This window comes from Megalops cyprinoides, chromosome 5, assembly GCF_013368585.1.
Source record: "Megalops cyprinoides isolate fMegCyp1 chromosome 5, fMegCyp1.pri, whole genome shotgun sequence".
Taxonomy (NCBI): domain Eukaryota; kingdom Metazoa; phylum Chordata; class Actinopteri; order Elopiformes; family Megalopidae; genus Megalops; species Megalops cyprinoides.
In genome coordinates, this window is record NC_050587.1 from 34163692 (window position 1) to 34190497 (window position 26806).

General features: G+C 43.7%; 1 protein-coding gene across 1 annotated transcript in view; it reads left to right on the plus strand.

Annotated features, from left to right (window-relative positions):
* Window positions 1–26806, plus strand: part of LOC118778447 (fibrillin-2-like) — an 86397-nt gene that overhangs the window by 10384 nt on the left and 49207 nt on the right. The window contains exons 6-13 of the mRNA XM_036529977.1: window positions 7969–8166; window positions 13839–13964; window positions 18207–18332; window positions 23957–24109; window positions 25088–25264; window positions 25441–25578; window positions 26052–26171; window positions 26472–26597. Coding sequence (XP_036385870.1) covers window positions 7969–8166; window positions 13839–13964; window positions 18207–18332; window positions 23957–24109; window positions 25088–25264; window positions 25441–25578; window positions 26052–26171; window positions 26472–26597 — 1164 coding nt within the window. The remainder of the gene's footprint in view (window positions 1–7968; window positions 8167–13838; window positions 13965–18206; window positions 18333–23956; window positions 24110–25087; window positions 25265–25440; window positions 25579–26051; window positions 26172–26471; window positions 26598–26806) is intronic.

Below are 26806 nucleotides of genomic sequence, written 5' to 3' on the forward strand. Positions count from 1 at the left end.
CAGGTCCTGGAGAGCTGCAATTCAGAGGATTTTATTGGCCGGCACCCTCAGTGGGGAATGGCTCAGGTTTAATTCATTTAAATGCACAGGTGGAACTAAACCAGGTGGCTGCAAGTGGATAATAGTTAATAGTTGTCTGACATAAAGATATGTAGTCCCATAGAAGTCCCACTGACTCTGCATTTAGAAATTTGGTGTCTGATTCATGTAGTAGATTTCACGGCAGCCTGTCCATGTTTTTTATAGTGTTATTTCAGGTGTGTAATGTTTATTGCGTCAGCCCTGAACCCTGAAAGGTTGGGGATTCAATTCAAATGATTTCCTCTACCTCTCCCCTTGACAGTCAGCATTAAAAGGGGTGGATTGTGGGTAATGACTCTACAGCTGGCATTCCGTCTGAGGGTAGTGCCTCATGTCACTGAGCATCGTGGGGAATCGAGGTAGGCGCGGACCCTGAAAACCACTCGGAGCTGATCTGGCTGCTTATTTAACTGTGGTTTTGTGTACGACGCCTCCCCATTTCTGGATAGAGCGGTCACTAGAAAGTCATCAGAAAGAGGTCTAGGGAAATTTGTATGAGGACATGAGAAGCACTGTGAATCACATCCTCTCTGTCTGACTTACGGCTGACTGATGGTTGCCTGCCTTGCGGAAACATTAAGGGAACAGACACCACAGCTAATGTGCTTTTATTAGGGGATTTACTTCAACGTTACTGGGAAAACCTTTTTACTGTACGGCGTTGCGTATCGTTGTGCAATGCACAGACACGGAGGAAAGTTAACGTTTTTAGGAAATGACTGTAATAAGACTCGATTTATAATATGCCATCTAATGTAAGAACTATATTCATTCTTTTCAATAAAGAATTGCTTTATGTGCCAGAGACTGTCAGAGAAAAGCCCTTGACAGAGTTCACAAGACTAAAAACTCCGATCTGAAAGTCATTTTTGCACGATTTTCCTGGTTTTGGTTCTCCGTTTGTGATCCAAAAGACACAATGTATTCAATATTAATCAACAGATACATAGCAATGGAGGGGGAAATGATCAAATCTGTTTCTGTTAAAGCCTATTCTGTTTTATGTTTCAGGGGGGGGGGGGGGGGGGCATGCTTTGTGTTGGCAGAGAGCGTGCATTGTGACTCGAGAGTTTCCCCTAATGAGGAACAGATGCACCGGTGGCTCGGAGGCACTGGGTCGTGGTGCAGGAGTGGGTCCACAGGGCTGGGTGGCACAGCCTCAAACGCACTCATTTCCTCTCCCTGTCATAGGCCGAGAGGGCCCACTCAGGCCCAGCCAGACTGTACTGGATGAGTACAAAAAGCTCCCTCTTTTGTGGGTTTTGGGGTTCTTGAAGCTCACCTTGGGTTACTTCGTAAAAAGAAAATGCCAGTCCTGAATCATAGCACAAGATACCGCATGCACCAATGGGCGAAGTTCACAGGATTTCAAGTAGTCACTTTCCTTTTTCCTCCAACCACCTCCCCCCCCCATTCCAATGCAACTCTTTCCCCTCTGTGTAAATGCCCAATGATGTCATTTCTGTGATGTTACTAGGCTATGATGGTAGAAATGTATGATTGGTCAACCAATGCATAGATCTGTCCTTAAATATTTCTTTCTTTATGTGATTCTGGACTGGAACACAACTTGGATATCATAAATTAACTGACACAGTTGAACTCAGAGACATGGTTTGGGAGACATGTTAGCCTGCATATTCAAGGAACAGTTTTCATTTAAAATAAACAGATACATATTTTACCGGTTTTCATTTAAAATAAACAAGCAGCAAACCAATACTTACATATTGTAAGTATTGGTTTGCTGCTTTAGAGTAATTGTTTAGACAAAATAGGCTGTTTGGTCGGAAAATCATAGGCTATTGTCAGGAACCAAAGCGGCAAATAAAAAGACCTTTCTTTGTACTAATTTAAAAGTGGGGTTGAATTCTCTAAATAGATTTTTCTATGCTGTTAACTTAGCAATCTGAAAGGGGCCTTGTAAGAACCTTCACTTTTAAAGGGGTCCTGAGGACTTCTCTCTGAATCTGATTTTAAGGTCTCCGGAAACAGTCAATAAATATTTGAAAATGAACTCCCGGGAGAATGTGTTTCTAGTTGGACCTGGGAAGTGCACACCAAATCAACAGGCTTAACGAAGTGCCTGATTTATAAGGGCTTGACATGTCCAAACAGACACTTTTCCCGGGTTTCATTTTCTCACCCTCCCAGCAAAGGTGCCTTGAAGGAGCATGACTTCCAGGCAGGAGACTTGTCAGGCAGCCAGGGCTCGCTTTAATTCTCTCTCCTGCGTATTCTCCGGGCAAAGCCAGCCGTAAAAAAAGGTGTGTGGCCAAAAAGGATTAATGCACGTTCCAGTTGGTTTAATCGTCACCTCAGGTTCACTCCCAAGGAAAGGACTAGATTTGTCGTCTGTGGTAGACAATCGTCAAACAAAGGAAGCCCATTGTTGATGAAAGTGCAGATTTCAGTCTTCTGGGGATATATAATCAAGAGGTCCAGACAGAGAATGTGCAGATATGAGGTGCCATTGAGAAGCTAAACAAAGAGGCTTTTGTACCTCCAGCCCCGACAGAAATGCCTGCATAAGAATCTAATTGAGTCTGCAGATGCTGTACTGGCAACAAACTTTAATTTTAGCATAAACCTAACGCTTGACTGTTTTGTTGTCAAGCAGTGGAAGTGACTAGCCAAATAACTGTTTTGCTTATGCGTTGTTTTGCTTATGCTTATGAAGTTGCTACTAGATGATGTCATTTTTTTGTGTCTACAGAAATGTGATGCACTGTGCCACGTCATCGTTACAATAATCTCGGGCGTTTATTTGGAAATGCATTTAAAAAAAAATACATGTATAAAACTACATGTTTGACGCATTCAGCGTAGACGTCAAATGAGATTTTCGTTTTTTTATTGGTAAAATTTACTGTGAGCCAAAGTGAGCGAGGAGGAATGACTCACCTGTTATTGAGTGGAAATGGCCAGTGTCCATGAGGGATGAAGTCTGGTCTGGTCTGGTGGCATGGATTCACGTTTTCCTTAATAGAGAAAAGATGTGCAGCAGGTGTACGCCACTTTCTCTGAGCCTTCAAACGGAATCAGCCACCGGAAGGAATGGAACCGTTCCCAGATTTTTTTTTTTCTCCTTTTTCCAGGAGGGGGAATTTCCACAGGAAGTTTGTGGCTCAGGGCAGAGCTCATTCCCTTTTTCGCATTTGACCCGTTTTGAACGGCTAGAGTCATCGGGAAAAGCTTCCTGTGGAAATGCAATCCCTACAGTTGCTCTTGTTGTCGTCGCCATTGTTCCTGTAGTGCTTGTCGTATTTATTGCTAATGTTGTTGTTGTTGCAGGATGTATGAAATAACTTATTATTTTACTTGTTTTACTTGCCTTCCTAAAATAAAAGAAAAACATTGTCCAATGTGTTTGAATACTAGAAGATAGTTTCCAGAAATAGTGTCAGAGCAACTACATGAATCTAATGATGTCCATCATACCAAATACAGCTTTCTAATAATGATATACCATCCCCTTTATAGTTTATAGGGATAGTCCTGCATATATTTACAGAGTACCTATGTGCTGACTGGAGACAAAGGGATATACAGTGCAAATGTGGTACTGTTTATGCTCATGTTCTCTCCATTTCTTTCCATCAGCTGAGACATCGCCCCCCCCCCCCCACCCCCCCACGTATTTAATTTCATTATAGAGATATAATGGTCCCTCTGTACAGAAACCACATGGACTCAATTAAAGCCATTATAGTGTTCACGGAGAGTCGTCGACGTAACGTGGGGCACTTGGCCTCACATGGCTGACCTGGAGGAGGCCAGGGAGTCTGCCATCAGCTTTTTTACTCAGAGGGAATTGCTTGATACTTTCATTAATGGCCAGACATAAAAGGCAGTGCTGTGCTGTTGTTTACTCTGGAGGGACTCACAGTCACATGGTCTCGGTGCACACGCGGTACGTGGTTCCCCTCTGTATTCCCTCGGCAGGATCAAACCTATGGCTGTGCTCAGCTCATTTTCTTAAATATGATAATGTTCCTCTCTGGATTAGTGTATGTGAAGCTTGGCTTTTGCGTGTTTAGACTGATTTTATTTTTTAGGTATATATTCAATTGCAGATAGCCTCCATCTTATTGTGTTTTTTCAATCAATAGCAATACAAGTGATATTGATTAACAGGATTGTAAGTGCTGTGTGTATGTTTTTCAAACCATGTTCTTATAAAAATTTGTGTGTGTGTGTGTGTGTGTGCGTGCGTGCATGTGTGCGTGCGTGTGTGTTGTATACTGCTAGTGAACTGCAAGGGTTTCTGATTTAAGTGTTAGGTCTGAGCTAATTACACTGATCAGTTTGCATCATTATTGTGAAATTACTCATCTGAGTCTGAGAAAATAGTTCCTTTGAAAGTCTTTAATTACATACAGCATTTGAGTTAAAGTAAGAGTGGAAATTAGTTGTTTATCTTATTCAAAGCTTCCATTAAACAGCATGCTCATGCTTTTTTCATTAAACAGCACAACTGTTAACTATGTCTTTGCATTTTGTGTGTGTGTGTCTGTGTGTGTGCATGTGCATGTGTGTGTGTGCATGTGTGTGTGTGTGAGAGTGCACATGCATGTGTGCATATGTTTGTGTATGTGTGTGTGAGCGCGAGTGTGTGTGCATATGTTTGTGTGTGTTTGCGCGTGTGTGTTTCTGCGTGTGTATGGGTGTACGTGTTTGCATGTTTGTGTGTGAACATGCGTGAGTGTCCTGATGTCGCTGTTCCCAAACTCGATGGAGACTCGGTAGTGGTTTATTTACTCAGCTGGCACAAACACAGCACTATTTCTCTCATCCTCTGCCTGTTTCTCTGCCCACCCTTGCTGTAGAATAGTGGCATGGATCTAACCCATATTAATGCATCACATCTTCCACAAGCCTTCCACCCATACCCATAGCATTAGCTCCTTTTCTCTCCACTGTCTCTAAACGTACCCAGGAAATATCCTTGTCCATTGACCTTTGGCTGATCGTGTGGTCAGTTATTCCGTGCTCAAACTATGGCTGCAGCCAATGATGCACATTGTTCTAGGAGCAGTGAGCTACAGAACCAGAGGGCCATGGAACTAGAGATTTTCCAGATATCTTTAAGCCGCTAATGTCCCAAGAAGCTAACCTGGTTGGGTTAAGACAATGATAATGACAATCACGTTGCTATGTGCCTGACTGGAACAATAGCCTGCAGGCACTGTGACCTACCAGAGTAGAGTAGCCAGCATGTGAACCAGACGCAAGAATAGGTACAGAGAACTGCAGACCAACGGATTTTGCCCACCCTTTCCAAATCACCAAAACTCTCGCAGCTGTGGAGACTTGTGGGGAGATCAGTTATTTTAACTGGGGGGGGGGGGAGATCAGGGCGATGAGGTGGAATAAAAACTTTGCAGAAACACTGTGGAAAATCAGGATACAAAGCACGCACCCCAATATGCGATACAGCAGTCTGCTGTGGTGGAAGGACTCACACACAGGGTGATGGTTTGATTCCCAGATGGGAGATCGTACATTTGAATTTCTTTGTCTCTTTAAATATGTCAGCCACTTATAAGTGTGTTCTGGAGAAGGGTGTCTGCTAAGCATATGATGTAATTGTAAAATGCTGTTTTTTCCTGGGTAACACTGTGTCCTAAAGTTTCCCCTCTGTTTGTTGTGGGTGTGTGAGACCTATCTTGTCCAGACAGGGTAGGATCAGATGGAGTATGACAATTCAGGATATGTTAGAATATGGGATCTGTTTTCTCATAGCGACCAGAGCTGAGGCCAGTCTGAATGTTTACTGTTTGATCTGTGATTCTGCCCGCTTTCCAGGCTGAATCATGCTGTTTGGGCTTCCTCGCGTTCATGTGACACACGGCTCACATCCTGTGCAGACCGTGGCATGCACATGGACTCTCAGGCTTTGGCCGTCGGTCCCCTTTGTAAATGTTTATGAAATAACCCTTCTCAAAAAGGAGTCAGCCAAGATTGAAACAGTTTGATATCGAGACACAGCCAGGCTTGTGAAACTGTAGTAAGTCGACGTTAGGACATGGCCAGGTGAATGAAAGTGGTGTCAGCACTGCTGAATATGCCAGATTTTTATGCTGATTCCTGTTATCTACAACTACATCAGTGCTTGTGTCAGTGCTTTTGCTAAATTACAAATATAGCGTATAGTGTAAAGTACTGTTAATACTCCACGCTTTTCATCAAGAATAATCTTGGCAGGAAGCTTGGCATCAGAGAGTTGTCCCAAGCTGACCCATTTTCCCCTCCTTGTTTGGATCTTAAAAACATTTTTCACATTCAGCAACAAATTGACTTCACACATGTTCGTAAAAATCAGTCTGTGTTCTGTCTCAATTAATAGGTTGTGATTCAAGCAGAAAGTTGTGAGCAGGTCTTCCAGAGTTTGCAATATTATGTGCTTTCTTCTTATATTGGTGTATATATACATATTGAGGTTGGTGTATGTAAAATGTAGGGTGCTTGTACAGACATTTCCATTATCACTGAAGTGATTCAAGTCACAAATTATGTGGAGAGGGGATAAGGAACCAGCTGGAATGATTTCCGTGACTCGTCACAGTTAGGATTTAGAAAATTCTGCTGCTTCTACACTTTCATATCATGTAAACAGGTTACAAGTGGTAGCAGGGTGGTTTCTGTTGCAGCTGGTTCTCATATAAATCTGTGTGTACTCAGCGAAAATGTCTGATAATAAAAACTAAGAGGCAGAATAAAGATGCAGAACAGCAAAGGACCTATTGTAGAACCCTGGGGTACACCCCAGTTAGTCAGGATGGTATTAGATTTGAAGTCCATCTCGTCCAATTCAGAAGACTATGAAAGGCTCATAGGTCTGCAGTTATGAGTAAATCATTAGCTATTCTCACAGGGACAGTTTCAGTGCTATGTCTCATTCAAAGGCCATACTGAAAGGATTGAAGTAGTTTCGTTCCCAGGTATTTCTAAAGTGAGGATGCCACCACACATTGTGAAATATTACATTTTAAAAGAACGATAAAAAAAAGGCTAACAAAAAAAGGATCCAATCCAGATTTTTTTGCAGCAGCAGCAGTCTTGAGCAAAGTCAGAGTGCAGATCATCAAAAGAGAGTCATCAATCACACCAGTAACTGAAGAAGCCAAGGCTGGGAAGCAAGTCTTGACCTGGAAGGTATGCTTTGGGTCAAAGAGACAGCAGGCAGGCTGAGTGACATGATCAATATTAACAGTGGAGAAGTGCGAGAAACTAGCAGCAGGTGGCAAGAAGGGAGAGGGTAGACCAATAGATTCAAGGTTGGGGAAGGAGAAGAGTAAGTTATTCATGTTGTTCATCCTGTTGGTGAAGAAGAACAGAAGATTATGAAGTTGTTATACAGTTGGAGAAATGGCTGCAGTAGCTTATTAATGGTGGCAAACCATACATGTTGGTTTACCACTTGATGGTAAGATGGTAGAATACCTGCAGTGCAGGGTATATCTTGTTGTTTTAAATGCGGTTTTGTGAAGTCCCTGTTGCAGTTTAAACATCTGTGCATGAACATTTTTATTCCACGGTCATTCAAAATGAGGAGCTACCGCCTTCAGTGGGGTTACTCCTTTTGTGTTCCAACAAACTGTAGCTAAAACTACAGCAGTATGTAGTGAAGGAAGATATTTGTTTTTTTTACTTTTTTTGACTTTTTTTGATTCCCTACTGAGGCACTGCCCTGGAAGCCTTGGGCAGGGTACTCAACCCAAAAAATTGCCCCAGTAAATATCCAGCTGTATAAATGGATAATGTGTAAAACTGTAACCTATGTAAATCACTCTGGATAAGACCATCTGCTAAATAACAATGCTATACTACACTCTACTGTACTTACTGTGCCGATGTGACACTGTTCCTGTCTCCCCCCTGCAGATTACAGGACCGGCCCATGCTTCACGCAGGTGAATAACCAGATGTGCCAGGGCCAGGTGAGCGGCATCGTGTGCACCAAAACGCTCTGTTGCGCCACCATCGGCCGGGCCTGGGGGCACCCCTGCGAGATGTGCCCCGCCCAGCCCCACCCCTGCCGCAGGGGCTTCATCCCCAACATCCGCACCGGCGCTTGCCAGGGTGAGTACTGCCACAGAATACAGCGCCCCCCCTGTGGAATTTCTGTGCAACCGCAGCCTTACACACCACATTTCTTTTATCACCACTGTCATGGTTCCCACTGTGCATGTGGAATTTTCATCAGAGCTGTTTGCCAGTAATGTCATTTCCACTGGGTTTAGGGACTTTGGAGGGTCATGGTTTTACCTTAAGCCTGTTTTACTCAGTCACCTGCAGTTCCAGTCCAATCAATTAGTCAAATTGTATTTAAAATACTGGTAATGTGAAAAAGTACATAATAATCAGAGGTATTTGTTGTACCTAGTGTCTAAGTTAATGTTATATTCATTTACATACAGATAATATTCTCAACACTTGTTAAATCGGAATATGTGCATTCAAAATACATACATGTTATATACATACAATATGCACATTCAATAACCTGTGGTGTGCTCCAGCTAATAATCGATTAGGGTGCATGTAACTAACAGCTGACTCAAAGAGGGAAATTATAGAATGACACAAAAAATGTAAAGATAACGGCAATAATATTGACACCACACAAAAAATTTAGACCAGGTAAACCAATTATCAAACAATTACGAAGCAGAACATAAAAAAATGACACAATAGTATGTAACTGACAGAATATCACAGTATTATTGACAGAAAAGGGGGATAATGATGTATATCTGGACTGAAAACACGAAGACAATGAGACTACTTGATCCTATGTAAGGAAAAATATAATTTAAAAAGAAGGAAAAAGCTGATGTTAAACAGAAAGAAATATAAACTTATAATGAAAATATAGACAGTGATAATATGTGGCATTGTGTTGATGGAATTAATTTCATTAAAGAGTATAGGTAGGTACTACAATTAGGAATTAGGAACTAAATTCTTTGAGGAAGAAAACCTCAAATGCCCCCAGTGAGCAGGCCGGAGGCAGCAGTTGTGTGGAACATCCCCCTTCAGGGGAGGAATAAGAGGCCTCCTTCTTCCAGCTCCCTCCCGATAAGGAGAAACCCTCAGGGGGATCCAGACATGGGAGGTGTCTCCTCCGCGCAGCTGAAGCCCTACACATACCTCTCCAATTGCAGTTCCTTTTTCGGAAGTTTTTCTCACCTCTTGGAAAGGAAGCGTGCTGTAGCTATAGAAATTGAGAAAGCAAGACGAGGAGCTAGCGAATCTTGAGCCACTTCAGAGTAAGCGAAAGTTGGTGGTTTGTATCGTTGCCAGCCCTTGTGCTCCCTGCAGCAGATCTCATACGGATCTTGCCCAGTTCACTGAGGGTAATTGCCACAGGCCCTGAGTGGCAGTACCCACTTAGCTGTTAAAAGAAGGACAGACAGTGCCTTCCTCGCAAGATCAGATGAGCTGAAATGTCGGCCGGGCATTCCTCTGAAGTGTGGGACAAATCTGGCATTGTGGTGGCAACCTACTGCCTCCAGTGACAACAGCACCTGATGCAAAACAAAGAGCACTTCTGTCCTGCATAGTAAGACACGACATCAAAGCACCGCACATCTCGAGTTTTAAATGACGGGGGTGTGTTTGTGTGCGTGTTTTGGGCTGCCGAGAAGATATATTTGTCTGTCTTTTACTAAGTTGCTGGCTCTTTAGATTACCAGTTTCAATCACAGGATTGTCTGATTTTCGGTGCTGTAGAAAAGCCCTGCTCCTGGTCAATGGGCACTGTTTCACGGTGCTTTCCGCAGAATCCAGTTCGGTTAAAGCGTAATTGACACAGCATTGGTGAAAACCACGTAAGCTGCAACACACATTACAGTTCATCTGCGCTTATACGTTTTGAAGTTTCGAATTCAAACATGGGACAGGTGTTGCTGGAATTGTAGATTCTGTACCTCTAAGCTCCTTTCAGCACGTTTTAGCAGAGCCTCTAAACAGTCATTATTGCCGTACCCCACAATGTGCGCTAGACCCCGCTGACAAGTGGTGGATTAATACCTGCTCCTCGCTGGGCTTCAACACGTCAGTTCTCCTGTCCTTGGCTCCTTTTGATGTGTCAGTCAGCAGGGGAATGCGCTGGACCCCGTGCTACCCTCCCCCGTGAATGTTCTGGCTGCGTTTTCAAAGGGCTGCGCGGAGCGGCATGGTACCCGGACAGCCTCCATGCTGTTACAATTTACCCAGAGCTCCTCTGCTAGCCTGGCGCCCCTCTCTCCCCCTGCCAGGCCTTATCACTGAGACTGGCACCAGCGTGGCATCTGGAATGGCTTTGTTTAATTTGCACCACATTGGTGGGGGGTGTGGGGGGTGTGGGGGGTGTGAGGGGTGTGGGGAGGGGGGGGGTAATAAACAACACACAAGCGACGTAAAATTAAACTTTTGTTTCTTCCTCCTTTTTTTGTAAGGCGTACTGCATTTGTGGACAATCAGTCATTTGAGTGGGGAATAGAAGAAGAGGAATGTAGCAGAGTAACCAAAATTAGTGGATAAATAAATGTCATTCATTTGCATGAACTGCTGTCAAATTATATCCTAATGACGCAGATAAATGAGTCTGTCCCCCTTTAAAATAAATGACTTTTACTTGGAAAAACAGCAGCTTAGTACACAAACCTGATTACAGCACTCTGAGAGACAGAGGAGCAACTCATAGATCTATGTTCAGCAGCATTTAGTGTAATACTTCTATACTTTGTTCACCGGCTTATTTGCGTTCTCATCCAAACGTTAAATAATTACCAAGCGAAAATAAACAAGGAACGGTTATTTGGCCACTTTTGTAAAAACATTACGCGCACTCTCTGTTTGGAGATTGTATGAGGTTATGGTGGGGGGGGGGGGGGGGGGGTGTGGGTATAATATCGCCCCCTTTTCCAGCGCGGACGGGCTTCCCCTCACTTCTTTTCCAGTGACCTCACCTCTCGACGGGGATGGGGAATGAAGCACGCCCTTGTTGCCACGGCACAGACCCGGGCCTGTGTGCCAGCGCGGGGTCCCTGCAGTTCTGCAGCACTGAGAGAAAGTTAACACCGACCTGCGTGTTCATTTCTCCCCCACCACCCAGGACGAGGGGCTGCGTCATGTCCCTGCAGGTCCCCGCAGGTCCCCGCAGGTCCCCGCAGACCCGCGTTGTGTTTAATGTGCTTTTTAAAAAAACGTGTCAGCGGGACGCTCTCTCCTGCGCCGGACCTAATTCCACACAAGGAGCCCTGTTCACAGGGACGCGCGGGCCGAGGCAGATACTCGGCTGGGCATGAAAGCCAGCTCTGTTACACGCAGACATTGTCCTGGATTCGTAGTGTTCTCCTCTCAGAACGGAAACAGTGGCCTCACTGAACTGGCTCCGCTGAATTCATTGTAGCCCTAAAATAACCCAATCACTAATCTGAGAAATCCATTGACAAATTCATTTGCCCCAAGTTAAACCGCAAGGAGGCTGAGTGCAAAGGCACGATCGAGGCGGGTGATTTGAGAGGATATTAATGAACTGGAAACCAGAAAAAGTACTATGTAGACTCACAAAAACATTTAGACCGTATATTTCATTGCATGTGGTTAATTGAAATGGTAGCATTTAGGTTTTGTTAGGGAATGTTCTGGTGTTTTCCCTATTTAACATATCTATACTTTAAAGTCATGACCTAATTTTGTTTCTTTCAACTTCTATTTTTGTAAATCCAAGGAGAATTAATTTCCAAATTATTGAATTTCACAATGTTTTCTACTAAAAAACCTTTCTCTGAATATAGAGGATCTAATACTCACATAAGTCTCACTTATGTTCCTGAGAATCCAAGTTTTTTTTTGGAGTAAAAGAAAAATAAGATGTAATCAAAGTGATTTTATTTGGAGAGTCCTTCCAGCTTTCCTCTGGATCTCATCCTCCTCAGTATAAAGTCAAAGTGAGATTCCACAATGCTTCACAGCGTATACATTACTTTAATACTTCATGATCTGAAATTAGATCGGTTTTGGGGTTACGTGAAAGTCTCCAGACACTATGAAGCCAGGAAATGGTGGTGGCTTTTTTCTCCCAACAGGACGTTCTTAGCACAAGTTGTAATATGTGATCTGTGGGCGTGTCAGATCTGTTTTATACTGGCCTGAAGGTGCCAATGAAGACCACCCACATAGAAGCAAGACACAAAAGCAGCAAGACTCCTCTCACAGAAGCAAGCAGGTGCTTGCGTTTATCAGGTTAAAAATAACACTGTCAATTTGATTGTAATTTGCAATGGGCACAAATGTAGGATATTAGTCAGGTGTCTGAACAAGTCTCTTAACCCTGCCTTTTCTGGCCTTGCTTGCTTTACCCAGTGCCACCCAAGTAACAGATTACCCACCCAGGACGTTTCACAGCTGTTGTGCAGTGGTCATGACTGGCATGTTGCGTTGCAGCAACATACCTGGATATTGTGTGGATGTAAATTTATTGAGTTGTGTAACTGTTGCCAAGCAACATTGTTGATGAGATCTTCACACCACATAGTAGTTTTACATTCTAGCAATGTTCTAGTCATGTTACATCCTGATGTCATCAGTACAGGAATTTGCAGACTTATCTAGATATTGTCATAACACAAAATAATACTATAGACTTCTAGGAATTAAACTGTAAAAGATGTGGTACTGTGTTTGCATCTTCTGGTCCCATCTACTCCTTTAAAATGATGACCAAACACAGGTACTTTTTCCGTACTTTTTACAGCACGGTGAAATAGTAATACATCATTTCAGTCTATATAAGGCATTTTGTATTGATATTCTGCCATTGTACAAATTTGCTTGTAGGTTAACACCATAAGAACACAGAAAAGTTAGTGCTCCCATATTAGTTTTGAACAACTACTTAAATTTTTCTAAATAATGACTTCATATCAAATGAATGAACATTACCCCTATGAACATGCCCTATGCGTCATTATATAAAATAAAGTCCATATTTTTCAGCTCAAATATAACATCAATAATATTAAATTTTATTGCTTGTTTTTAGACAGATCCAGGGAAAAGAGCTACTTAAATGTGCCAGGAGACTTGTAAAACATTACATTTTATGATTTGTTGAATGTAGCGGAGGTACTTTGTAATAAAATAATAAGCTTTTTATAGCAATGCGTCAGCAAGGGTGTATGTCATTGTTTAATTCACTGAGTCCGTGGAATATTGTCTAGGTTCCTATAAACAGGGGTTTCTTGACAGGTGCTTACAACCGTGGAGTGGTCTGTTTAAGTTCACTTGAATCAGGTTTTCTGTGGTATGTGATGAGTCTACAGGAGGGACAACTGTTAACAGTGTGTCATCCTAACAATAACATTATAATGTAAGCATGTTTAAACTTAGCACTATTAGTACAATGAAATAACATTGAAAATGTAGTGGGAACAATGTATATGTGTGTGTGTGTGTGTGATTGTGTGTGTGTGTGTGTGTGTATGTATGTATATGTATATAAATAAAATGCATAAATAAAAAAGTTTCTTTCCAAGATTATTTGCCAAATTAAGTTCATGGGAAAGTATTTGTATCCTGTACAATTTGAACTACACAATTAACGATCAAGATTCAGTCCGGTGTCATCTACAGTATTTATTTTTAATGGATGCAATTCATTCTAATCCCTGCACACTGAATAACGCTAATCCTAGTTAATTACCATTCAGTCAGCCTGATGAACTACAGTAACACGGTAACACACATCCTGTTCTTTTGCCCAGACGTGGACGAGTGCCAAGCTATTCCAGGCCTCTGCAAGGGGGGAAACTGCATCAACACCGTGGGCTCCTACGAGTGCAAATGCCCAGCTGGCCACCGTCAGAACGAGGGAACCCAGAAGTGTGAGGGTAGGTTACACCACTATGTATATATAGATACATTACATTATATTACATTATTGGCATTTAGCAGATGCTCTTATCCAGAGCGACGTACATAGGTTACAGCTTTTGCGTGTTATCAGTTCTTACAGCTGGATATTTATTGAGGCAATTGTGGGTTAAGGACCTTGCCTAAGGGAACAACAGCGGTGCTCTAGTGGGGAATCGAACCAGCAACCTTTCGGTTATGAGCCCTGCTCCTTACCACTGTGCTACACTACCGGCCCCAAGAGCGCCCAAAGAGATATATATACAGTTATGGGCCAAGTCTCTGTCCTCACCACGCAACGACATGCAAGTAATGTATGCCGTGAAGGTGTGTTTTCCAACCTTGAACCTGGAGGCACACCATATGTGTTGTTTTTGTAGGGACCTGGAAAAGAGATCTGTATTAAATTAACAGCTCAATCAGACATAATTAATTAAGAGCTGCCCTCAGGACTAAGGCTGAGAAACACTGCCATGAAGATGCAATTTGGAACAATTTGGGGCTCCTTAATAATGTAGGTGTATTACAAAAAAAAAAACTTTATGGCCCGTATAATTACTTTTTGTTCTTCACACGAACTTTGTGGGGAGAGAGTCTTACTCATGCGGGCTTTATGACCTACAGTCTCTCAGCTTATAACCCATTTATTGTCCTTTTATTTTCCAATAGCTGCTGTGACTCCTACATGTAAGATGTAGAAGTTTTCTTGAGTGACAGTCTCTAGTCCACCTTCCTCTCTATCTATCCTATCTATCCCTGTTTTCTATTCAAAAAGCACTCTACACCAGTTTAGCACTTAACTCAGTATTTTACTGACCTCTTGTAGTACCTTTCAACAGCTACTCTTTTGTACTCAGCATTATGATGCACTTATTTGGAAGTCTTTCTGGGTAAGACCGTCTGCTAAATGACATACTGTAATATTGTAATGTAAATGACAGTATTTTAGGGAATTACAATTACAAGATTGTGAATAACTGGAAGATAATTCAGAAATGTGCTGGCTTGTAGTGGCACAGGGGCCGTCTCTCCTTCACACCACACCCTGTCATGAAAGTTAAAAAATAATGCAAGTAAGAAGATGTCAGGCCATAAACAGAATGGGCTATCAGGATGTTGCGTAATCAGTAACAGTGACACAAGGGAGTGGCTGACAAAACATTTTCAGAGGATCGCAGTGCAGCCTGCTTAGAGTTTGCTGCCTCTTGATTCTTGATTCCCCTTGCGAACTTGGTGCTCACACTCTCAGCGGTGAGAGGTTTTACCTGAAGTGTCGATGCCTGTTAACACAGGCCTGGGAACAGCAGCTGGGACAGGAAGCGTTCTGCGTACCCAGCTGTCTCTCGTGACATCTCATGACATCACAACACACTCCGCTAGACACACTGCAGCCATCGGGCGTGTGTAGGCCGTCTCGGTAACTTTCAACGCGCTTCATTCCTGCCGTAATTGCACAGAACTCGTGCTGGGAGAGTCGTGGCCTGCAAGGAGCAAATAACACGGTGTGAGAGAAACTGGAACAGAGCTGATAGAATAAGGGACGTTTTCCGGGACTCTGTCATTTAGAGCAACACCGTATAATTAAAAGAGGCTGTTGCCTGAAGGTGTCGGAGGAACTGAAACCATCTCTTGTGCAGCAAAGCTGTTGGCAGCTTCTCTCTCAGGCAGATTTTTATTAATTTTACACTGTGCAGACCTTGTCTGTGTATAACAGATCTAATGCTTTTTTTAAGCATGATGGGTCCATCTCTACAAAGTGATGTCACGGATCACCCTGTGCCTTACCGAGTGAGACGTCTCCATGGTTCCGGACATTCTGAACACAGATTGAATGACCCACATTCCGCCTAAAAGAGACCTTTCATTATTAGGGGACATTCCTCAATAGCACAGGGTTCAAATGAGCAAAAGAGCAATCTGACTCGGGCCTCCCCCGTCTACTTTCCCTCCACAGCTAAGAGACCCCTCTCATTTTACTGGCTGCACTTCACAACAAAAGTCCAATGTTGAGCTCCGCGTCAATAGGACATATCGGGTTGCACAATTCGTAGAAAGGTCCTTGTGCCCATTTAGAAATCCAGGATGTAATCAGAATGAAAAATGCCCCACCTCCTCCAAAACTTTGCTGCAAGATGATACTTTCAAAAATATCCAACAGTTGAAGGCCAAGATGTGATATCCTCTTCCATTATTAATTTCTTCAACTGCATGTACTGCAGATCCTCTGCGAACTGAAATTTATGTATAATCCATATGGGGCGCCAAGTGTAACAGACCTTTTTTCGTAGACAGAATGCCTTCTGTGCTACGAAACGTGTAAATTCAGTACAAAACGCGTTACAGTGTTACATGGTTTCGTAATGAATTTATGCGTTTCGTAGCACAGAAGGCATTCTGTCTGCGAAAAAAAGGTCTGTTACACTTGGCGCCCCGTAAATCCACAGAACATATATGAGTATAGAGGAGAGAAGAGTGAAAGGCTGTTCAACACGATTAACAGCTGAAAAGGTGATGGGCGTCATTATGCCGTAAAAGCACATAAACCCAACTGCTGCTGCGAAACAGGTGTGGCAGGCCACTCCTGGTGAAGAGGTCAGTGAACATGCAGAGACCACTAGCTGCTAATATGATGGGTAGGATCAATGTAGGTAGGAGTCACCATCATAACAATCAAACTGGAAATATCCGTGTCAGTAGTGACATCATGACAAAAACAAGGAAGAAAAAATATTGTAAATCAGTGTGTGAGAGGATGGACCTTTTCGTGATGCAAAAGGCAGGCTTTACCCTTCTTACTTATGGCGTGTTGACACGTCTTTATTTTTCTTCAGCGATTTTTATTTGTGGATGAAAACATGATGATTCATGACTTTTTTTTTTGAAAGTCTATTCAAGTACATTATTTTGTGAATTAAAAACTATCTGTTACCATATGTAATATATTGTGTTTTTTGGCATTGAGGGCATTGAAGCATGCACTAATAATAATAATAATAATAATAATAATAGTGAATTTTGCTCAATTGAATGCAAAGTACTTTCTAGACTATAGTGCGCCAATCGTCATGCTGTAATAGTAATGAATGGTTCTCTTCCAGCAGTCATGAAATGACATTTCAATGAATCCTTTTCCCCTCAAGAATATTCAGCACGGCAGTGCTGCAGAGTTGTAGTTTGCTGAGCTACAGTAACACCCCAACACTGAGTCCGATGTTTAAATGACAAATGTAAATACGAAACTCTGCTTCCTTTTTCAGTATCAAAGATTTTCCCCCACTGAGGAGCTAACATGCCCTCGGTCATCCAAGCAAACCTACGACTGAAACTAACGTCCAGGAGTTTTTCAGAGGAAAGGGCCGATATTCAGTTTTCGCACAGCCCGGGGTCTGAATAGCAGGACATATGTTTTACACATAAACGATTGCTGCCGATCGTGCCAATATCGGACTGGCAGCGCTGTTTGGTAGGAAATTGACATTCCTGGGAAAAGTGCTTGCAGGTTGTTTTTTTTGTCTTTGGAAGTGGAACTGAGAATGAGAATGTTTTCATCATCCTTTATTCAAAATAAAAAATAAATATAAACTGTTTTGTTTGCTTCTGTAAAAGGTTTAACTTCAAGTTAAAAGTTATAGTGTATGCCATAAAACGATGCAGGTATTTTAATTTTCAAACTCATCAACCACCAACCTCATAATGAAAAACACTTAAAATACTTAAAAATAAACATTAAGAGCAAAACATATGGAGGATAAATTTAGAGTCGGGGCCCCAGGAATAAAACCAATTACAGGGGATGTACACTATCAACATTTAACTGATAACGTCATTCATCAAGTTATGTGTTGTATTATGAGTCTCGTGTTTTCCAAAACACAAAAAAGACTGCCATCATCTTTTAATGTCATTACACTGGAGCTGGGAATAGATTCAAATAATTCCTCTACTCATTTTTTATGGAGCGAGAGCATTTGTGTGTTCAGAATAGGTCAAACCACTGGTCAGCAGCTATTTCTGGCCTTCCCGTTATTTGCTGGCTACCTAAGAAAAAGGTTGAGAAGGTTCTGACAGAGCTCTGTCATTGGTTGATTCTGGAAGCTGTCAATAAAAAAGTTGAGAAGGTTCTGACAGAGCTCTCTGTCATTGGTTGATTCAGGCAGACGGGGGTAAAAGGGGTTGAGAAGGCTCTGACACAGCTCTCTGTGATTGGTTGATTCTGGCAGACGTGGATGAGTGCACGACCATTCCGCGGGTGTGTGACGGAGGGCAGTGCTTCAACACGGTGGGCAGCTACACCTGCGCGTGCCCGCCCGGGTTCACCCAGTCCCTGGACCGAACTCGCTGTTTTGGTAAGTACGGCCAAGGCAGGAATGCAGCCCTGCAACTTCTCTTACTTTCTCATGATTTTGACTTTCCTGTCTGCAGAGGACTCATTACACACAGCTAAGCCACACTGGAAAAGCAAATGAATGTAGGTGCACTTAATATACTTTTAATAAATGACAGAGTATAAAACCGTGCTAAATATATTTCTGGCTCAGTATCCCTATCCATCCAGTTAATGTAGCAGCTGTGCTCATAAAACTCTCCAGAGATTTGGTTTGGCACCCCTGCTGTACAGGAGGTTGTATTGCATCATGTGATAAAAAAATGACTGGAGCTGACTTCTCTGGTGAAACCCAGGGGTCCCCAACTGGTGGAGGAAAAAAAACACACATACATCTGAATTGAAACCGATTACAAGCACGGGAGTCAAAGTTATCTCTATGACCTACATAGGAGAGCATCTGTGGTACTCCAATGCCTTCATGCCCAAATAAGCTGTGTACTGTCTGTCAGGCGATAAAGACCACTCCCGCTATCTTTTGCTGTGGCAGCGGTAGAAAACAGATCCCAGCTTGAGTGGATCCAGCTGTTGGATGAGTCCCTCTGTCATGCTTTGTTGTTTCAGGTGCAGCATTCATCTCCATATAATCTACAGTATGCGGCACTGAGCTCGCTGGCTACTGGCTACTTTCCGCTTAAATTACACAGCGTAGACTCCTCGGCTTTGTCCAGAAAAGTGTCTCTCCTCACGGTTTCTCTTTTTTTTCTCCTACGGAAAAGTAATTTACTGTTATTGTGTATGTGCACATGTGTTTTACTCCGCTTAATTTATTACTGTACATATTGCAAGAATTTCCTAGTGGCAAGGAAACAGCCTGTTTGCTGTAAGCATATGTTTATCCCAGTTATGTCTCCAAGGCAGAGTCATTTTTAAAAACTTTCCCAGATATGTTCATTCTGGAAATCATTCAACTGCCATTTCCAAAGTCCAAAAAAGTATTTTATATGTGTATATGAAATATACAGAACTATGCTTGTATGCACGCACACACACACACACACACACACACAAACACACACCTACCTACATACCAAACAGACTCACAGAGAGGCACACGCAAACACACATACACACATTTTGACACCAAACAACAGACACACACCTGCACGTGCACACACAGACACACTCCCAAACATATACATTGCTAACAGGCTTAATTTAAAAAGACGAATAGCACAGGATTTAAAATGATGTATATGTGTTCTCTATTTACCCTGTTTCGCTTCAAGTGTTCCTGTGAAAATGTATTCAAATGCACCTGTAGTGAAGTAAACAAGCGATGATTAGCGGGGCTGCGTTACAGCGTACCAGGTCCGCAGATGTAAACATGGCCGTCGGTGAGTAAGAACGCGCACAAAACCAGGTCCAGCTGTGCAAACAAACAGGGGAATGCTGGGTAAACTCATTAAATATGACACTGACATCTGCTTCCACTCAGAGACCGGTGACTGGGTTCTGCCGGTGGATTGAGATGAAATGAGTCCATGTCGTTCCTTTGTTGATGGCAGCGGTACCTGGATGCTGGGCACCTTGCGCTCTTGTTGATTTTGAAGTCAGCTTGCGGATGCAGGCCGACCTGCCACTCACAGTGGACTTTTTCAGCCAGCAGACTTGATTATTTTAACACTGATCTTAAACCCGTATCAAAGCCTGTTGAAGGACCCCTCAGCCAGCCTGTTGTATTTACCTATTTGGAAACGCCTGTCAGTGGTTCAGAGCAGATTGCAGGCCAATTATAAATAACCAGCGGTAATATATCAAATAAAAGTGTTTGTAGTGGGATTTTACATAACTGACAGCTTTGGCTATGTGGGCAAAAAAACCTAGCATGAAGTGTGACTCTCTAGGTGTTGACTTTGAGACTTTGTGGATGTAGGGACATGGGTAGTTCAATGCGACTGCTCTGAGTTCTCCCACATCTGCTCTCAGAATGTGAAGTACAAGGGATAAGCTGGAGGCCTTTCCTCCTAAGGGTCAAAGGTCAGTCTCCGTCCTTGCTCAGACCTTTGGAATGCTGAGGCGGGGTCCACCGGCCATTGCTCACCGTCGCTGGCAGGGAAGCAAAGGCGTTTTTGATCCCAGCCATGGGCAACCGCGGGGGTCGTGACCCCCATAATGGGCGGAGCTGTCGCCCCACACGCTGTCAATCACTTACTCGAGGTAATCTGGTGCCCTCGCTCTCTGTTGCAGAAACGCTATGATGGCTCGAAAGCTGTGAGCCATCGATAGCATGCGGTAGTTTCGCTCCTGAGGTTTCATGCTCCTCTTTCCAATATCACACTGCACCAACTCCGCTTTGTCATACTGCGCACCATCCCCCACCCCCCCCAGCCACCCCCCCACCAGGCTCCTCCAGGGGGCTGTCTCACTTCCCTCTTTCCGTGTGAACTGGTAGCTGGCGGCCCGTTCTCCCTCCTCTCTCCGCGGCAATTACAGGCCTCCGCTCGGCTTTTTACGACCGACCCAGTGGTTCCGCTGAAAACAGGCGGCCCCCGGTGGGGCGTGTTCAGGCTCGTGCAGAATGCGGGCTGGGTCACCCCGCTCCTGTCCTGAAGGGGGGCCCGTGATTTAGGGCTCTCACGGTGTCAGGGGCCGGGCTCAACCCGCAATTAACGCCCGGTGCCATGCGTGAGAGACGCATTCCTGCCCAGGAGGAAGGGCTCCTTGGGAGAGAGGGCCTGGGAGAGCAGAGAGGCTCTCTGCAACAAATCAGATCCCGATACACAAGAGCATGTACTCGCCAGCACTTGCTGCATTGCCACAGATACTCCATTTATGCCCGGATTTTAATATTACTACTCTGTGTGCTTTGATTTGAAAGTTCTGTCTCTGCTATGGTTGATGCCGAAAGTGTTTGGATTTTCTGGCGAGATATGAACATTGTTGAAAGGGCGTGGTCAAAAAAAGAAAATTTCATAGCTAACACAAGAACGCAGAAAAGCCTGGAACCACCACTTATCAACCAGAAATCCACAGACAGTGTATGGAAAAAATGCAAGAGCTGAATAGAAGATCATTATAAATATTTGTCCTATCATGTCTTCTTACAAGCAGAGAATAAAAAGTATATTCTATTATCATTAGTTGGGCTTCTTTTCCATACAAATAATGTATGGATTATGGGCTTGGTTCAGTCTGTCCACTGTGAGCTTTGACCTTAACTTTGAGTAACAATTTCAAGCAAACTTTCCATTTTTCCATTGTTGCTCAACACTTTCCAGGAATTTCAGCAGCATGATGTGTTCCAAGAAACCCCCTCAAAAAAAAATAACGGTTGCTGTAATGAGTTTGTCTCCCAGGACAACATGCAACGCGGTTAGATTAGATAGAGGCCATAGGATAACAAGGACAGGAGGTAGAGAAGAGAGAAAGAGAGAGAGATTGTGAAATGGAGGAGGCAGAAGCACATAAAGAGAAGAAATCTGGCTAAGAAGAGTCTGGCTGTGTTCCCTAAACCCCTCTGCCCCACCCTCAAGGCTAGACATTAGCGGACCATTATGCATACAACAAGCTCCAGAGATAACTGGCAACAGGCTTCACTCTGGCACAGGAAGCCCAAGAAAGTGATGAGATTGTTCCACGGCACCCCGCCCGTCTTACTTATTAGAAAAATAAGATAACATTTAGCCTGTCAGTTTATTTTGGTGGTAAGCTGCAGTATATTTCGGTGGACTTTGACGCTGGGGTTGGAAAGAGACCTCCAACATGACTTTGTGCTCAGCACATGTGGAGGCCACCTTTTCATATTCTCGGTTTAGTTTTTTCTAAATGGTTCATAGTGACAAAGGTTTTATTAGTTCACTGCACATTTTCAAAATGAATGTATTTTTAGACAGATCATTTTGAGAAGAAATCCCTTGAGGAAAAAAAACAAGCAATGGCTAATGGCTGAAAGAAAAAGCCTCTGAATAATTACAAACCCATTGTTAACTTTTGATTTCTGTTCACGTTTTATGGTATAAAACGTCAAAATGCTGCTGAATCCGCAGGAAGTGTTTTCTAGCTTGGAAACAGAGTGCACATCAAAGATGTTTAATTGTAGCTGCTTTGACTTAGTCTCCACAGTTCATTATAACGATTGTTTCCAACTTGTAAGGAGTTTTGTGTACAGTACACAAAACTCTGATGTGTATGCATGCTTGTATTCTTTTCGATTGGGACTGCATTGTTCCTGCTCTGGCCTATCACAGTGGTAAAGCGCTGCACTTTCTTGAACCCATAGAAGCTCACGTGCAGAGAGATACCGAAGCTATAGATCCCGGAGCTACAGATGTCAGACAAGACCTCGTTTCAGAAGCTTCCTGACCTACATACTGTGGGGGAGCGCAGCGATTTCGAATGAATTTTTTTTCACACCACACTGTCAAAGTTTCACCAAATAAAGGTTCAGGTGTGCAGAAAAAAAAAGAGAAGGACTTGCTGCTCAGCGCCCAGCCCCGACTCATCTCTCAGCTGTCGTGTAAGCAGTTGCAGAGAGGTACGCGGGCCAAGGGGTTATGGAGAGCTTTGTTTTCAGAGCAAGCGCGGCGGGGACCCCCGAACGTTCTTTTTCACGGCTGATTGTATGTTTTGACTTAAGCCGGGCGACCTTTGACCCTCCGCTCCCCTGGCGGATTTCTGTAAGATTTCACAGCTCCCCTACAGCAAGGCCTCCTGGGATAATGATGTCAAAGCAGCGGCCAGTATTTTCACAACAAACCGCAAAGGGCTTCAGCTGAAGGATTATTGACCAAAATGTGGGCACGCGGCATCATGGGGATTAAAACATGAATAATACACTGAACATTTCATTTGAAACCCTAATTGTTTTTCATGTTATCCAATACTTTTGGTTTTATGCATAGATAAAGGACATTTAAGTGAAAGTGGCGTGTTAAATCTCCATATTGCAAGAACCTCTGTAAGCCTTGTACAGCAGTTGTGCCACAAATTATATGTGCAACCACTTTTTAAATGAATGTCTTACGCAGACTTATAAAGTATTTAAGATTCAGTGGTCGATTTGATTTAGATTATTGATTCTTTTAAATGTTAATACCACTGTCTCACAAAGATGAAGTGTATGTGAGGTGTGTGTGAACATGTGGGTGTAACTCATGGTAATATAGCACATCAGAAATAAATCCAGATAGTCTAGGTCTGAACTGGGGGGGGGGGGGCTAATATAGGGAGAAGATCAGAAAGGATTATCTAGAAGCAGAGTTCACACTCTACTCTAATGCTCCAAATTGGTATAGTTTGCACACGGAGATCACAGGGACTAAGTTTCAATCCCTTGGGGTCTTCATCAGGAAACAGAACATTGACATTTCACCTCTATAAATAACTTCCAGGTCACCGATTCTGAATGGCATAATTGCTCTTGGGTGAATGAGTTAAGCGACAGTTAAGTATATACATTAGGCGTGTTAAAATATACAAGGACAAGACAAAATTACACACAAAAGCTGTGCAATAAAATACAAAAGTGATCTTTTAAAATGTATAAAAAGTGAAAAAAAAAGATCACCCACACATCAGCAGCACTTGAAAAGGTGAGCGCTTCCAATTTAGGTGATGTTGCCTCCCGTTTTCCACTGTTCTCAGATCAGCGCGTGGGGTCCTGCTACAGCAGCCTCCTGAACGGCCGCTGCGCCCAGGAGCGAGCGGGGCGTTTCAGCAAGGTCCAGTGCTGCTGCGATTCAGGCCGCTGCTGGGCGCGGGGCGCCGTGCCCGAAATGTGCCCCGTCCGGGGGTCTGGTGAGTACCTATCCCCTCTGTACGATGTTGTTGTTGAGCCTGCATTAGAGTCCCTGTTATTGCTGTGATTATTTATTATCACTACAGCATCGTACAATAGCAGTGTCCCAGCTGGGAGTTGAACCTGCAACCCTGAAGCCTGTGGGTCACTCAATTAGTCCAGGTCCTTAATAACGGCACCATTCTGCCTGCCACCAGAAGTTTTATTTTTAAACTGCTCAGAAATCTCATGGAGGCTTTAATTTTGCAAAGGATATCACTGGGGTAGCAAGATTACAAGATGCTACAGCAATCAGGAGACAAAATTATTGATGAGTAGTTTTACATTTGATCAAGCATTTGAAATGTCTTAAAATTGTCTAAAAATTGATTGAGTTATTGGTACCATAAGCAGCAAATCAAAATAAATGTAACATAACAAATTTCCATAAATTTGAGTGTATTGCCTGTGGGTACCACACCAATTTTAGAGTACAAATGGAAATATAATTACTAGCGCAAGATGTCACTATTATGACTTCTGCACTATTCTTCTTATTATTCTTCATTATTCTTAGTCATCCCCATCTTGGGAGTTCCGTTATGCAAACAAAATGATACTTTTAATAAAAAAAGGACACGGCCAGACGTTATGTCAGAAATGCTGACTCACACCACTGCTCAGAGCAGTGACAGAACTGTAAATGATGGTACCCACGTGCGGAAGCCCCGAGCGGTCTCACGCTGATGATGTCAGAAGCAAAGCTGAACAAGCCGTTGGCACGGGACCCAGTTCCCCTTTGGCTGGCTTCCCAGTGCTCCTGCTCGGAGCTCCCACGATGCCCGTCAATCAAGGTCCGCGGGAGCTCGTGGACTGGCTTTCACCCTCGGCCTGATAAAACCAACCTGCTTTCCCAGCCGTTTGTTACATCAGCTGGAATGTTTTGCGGTCTCGGGCGCTCCTGAGCTGACCCACCCTCTGTCTCATCTGCCTTGCAGAGGAGTTCCGTAGGCTGTGCGTTGTGGCGGGGCCGGGACGCTTTCCTGAGGGCGACCCCGAAATCATAGGGGGTAGAATAACCCCCAACCTGCCAAGTGATTATGACCCCACCCTCAACGGAAGGCGGATTCCTACCGCCAATGGAAATGGTCCAAAACTGACCCAGCCAGACTTCGGTGAGCCAATGTGAACGATTGCTGATCTGGGAACAGCAAGCGATAGACGAGCACACTATTCTCAGACATGTTGTTCTCATTGTACACAGTGAATTACCCAGATTTCCTTGATATGATAACCCTGCACCTGCAGATAAGGCAGTGTACAGATACGTCAGAGTACCTGTTTTTTGCAGCCACTCTCAACCAGACGGTGGACATCTGTCAGCTGCTGACAAACTTGTGCTTGAACGGCCGCTGCATTCCGGTTCCTTCCAGCTACCGCTGCGAGTGCAACATGGGCTTCACTCAGGACGCCCGCGGAGAATGCACGGGTAACACCCCTCCCCGGGTGGTGCAGTAGCACAGGTCATGCACCCTCACAAGAAACATCCCTTCACATTTAAAGCATGTGCACAGGTTAAACCTGCCCACAGGTAACACCTGCGCAGGTAAAGGTTGCAAACATGCAAAGCCCATACACAAACAACACCTCTGCATAGGTAAGGCACAGATACAGGAAATACTAGGGTACCTCTGCACAAAGAGGATACCTGCACAGGTAAAGCATTACATTACATTACTTTACATCACATGCATTTAGCAGACACTCTTATCCAGATCTACTTCCAGCACAATAGAACATAATCGTAGTCATACCCATTCAATTTAAGCCTACGTTTTGGGCATAATTACTTTAAAACTCTTTAAACGGCCAATGTACCAGTACAGGAAAAGCCTGCACACAGCTAATGCCCCCGACCAGAAACAGACGTGCCCACTCTGTATGTGTGTATTACTCCGACAGATGTTGATGAGTGCACTTCAGACCCCTGCACCAACGGGGAATGTGTCAACACACCCGGCTCTTACTACTGCAAGTGTAACCCAGGTTTTCAGAGAACACCCGCCAAACAGACCTGCATCGGTGAGACACCGTGCACTATTTCTTATTATTTATGTATTTATTTACTTATGCTTCCACTGTTGGCTAAACTGTTAACGGCATTAACGATAATGTCCTGACAGAAATATTATTATGAGTCAAGGATACACTTCGGGGTGTGAAATGGGCGGTGTAAGGCAGGGGGGGGTGTAATTAATTGGTTGCCTGTCCTTAAATGGTCTGGACTTTCTCCACCCCCGTACACTGTTATGAAGCAGTGTTGTTGTGGAGAGGTTGGTTGGTTGGATTTTAACACGGCCTACGTGTCGTTTCCTCCCTCAGACATCGACGAGTGCCTGCACAATGGGGTGCTTTGTAAGAACGGCCGCTGCCTCAACACGGACGGAAGCTTCCAGTGCATCTGCAATGCAGGCTTCCAGCTGACCCCCGACGGCAAGAACTGCGTCGGTAAGGCCCCGCCCTCCTCTGGGGACTAAGGCACTTCCTGGAAAACAGCGATTAACCGGCCAATGGCTGATTTCAGCTGTTTCTGCCGTTCTGAGCTTGTATAGTATCTTATAGCAAAGAGGTCAGGACTCTAGAGCTCACAATAAGAGAGGATACAGATGGGTACGTGTGAACAGAGGGAAGAGATGTAGATGAATAAGTGCCATGAT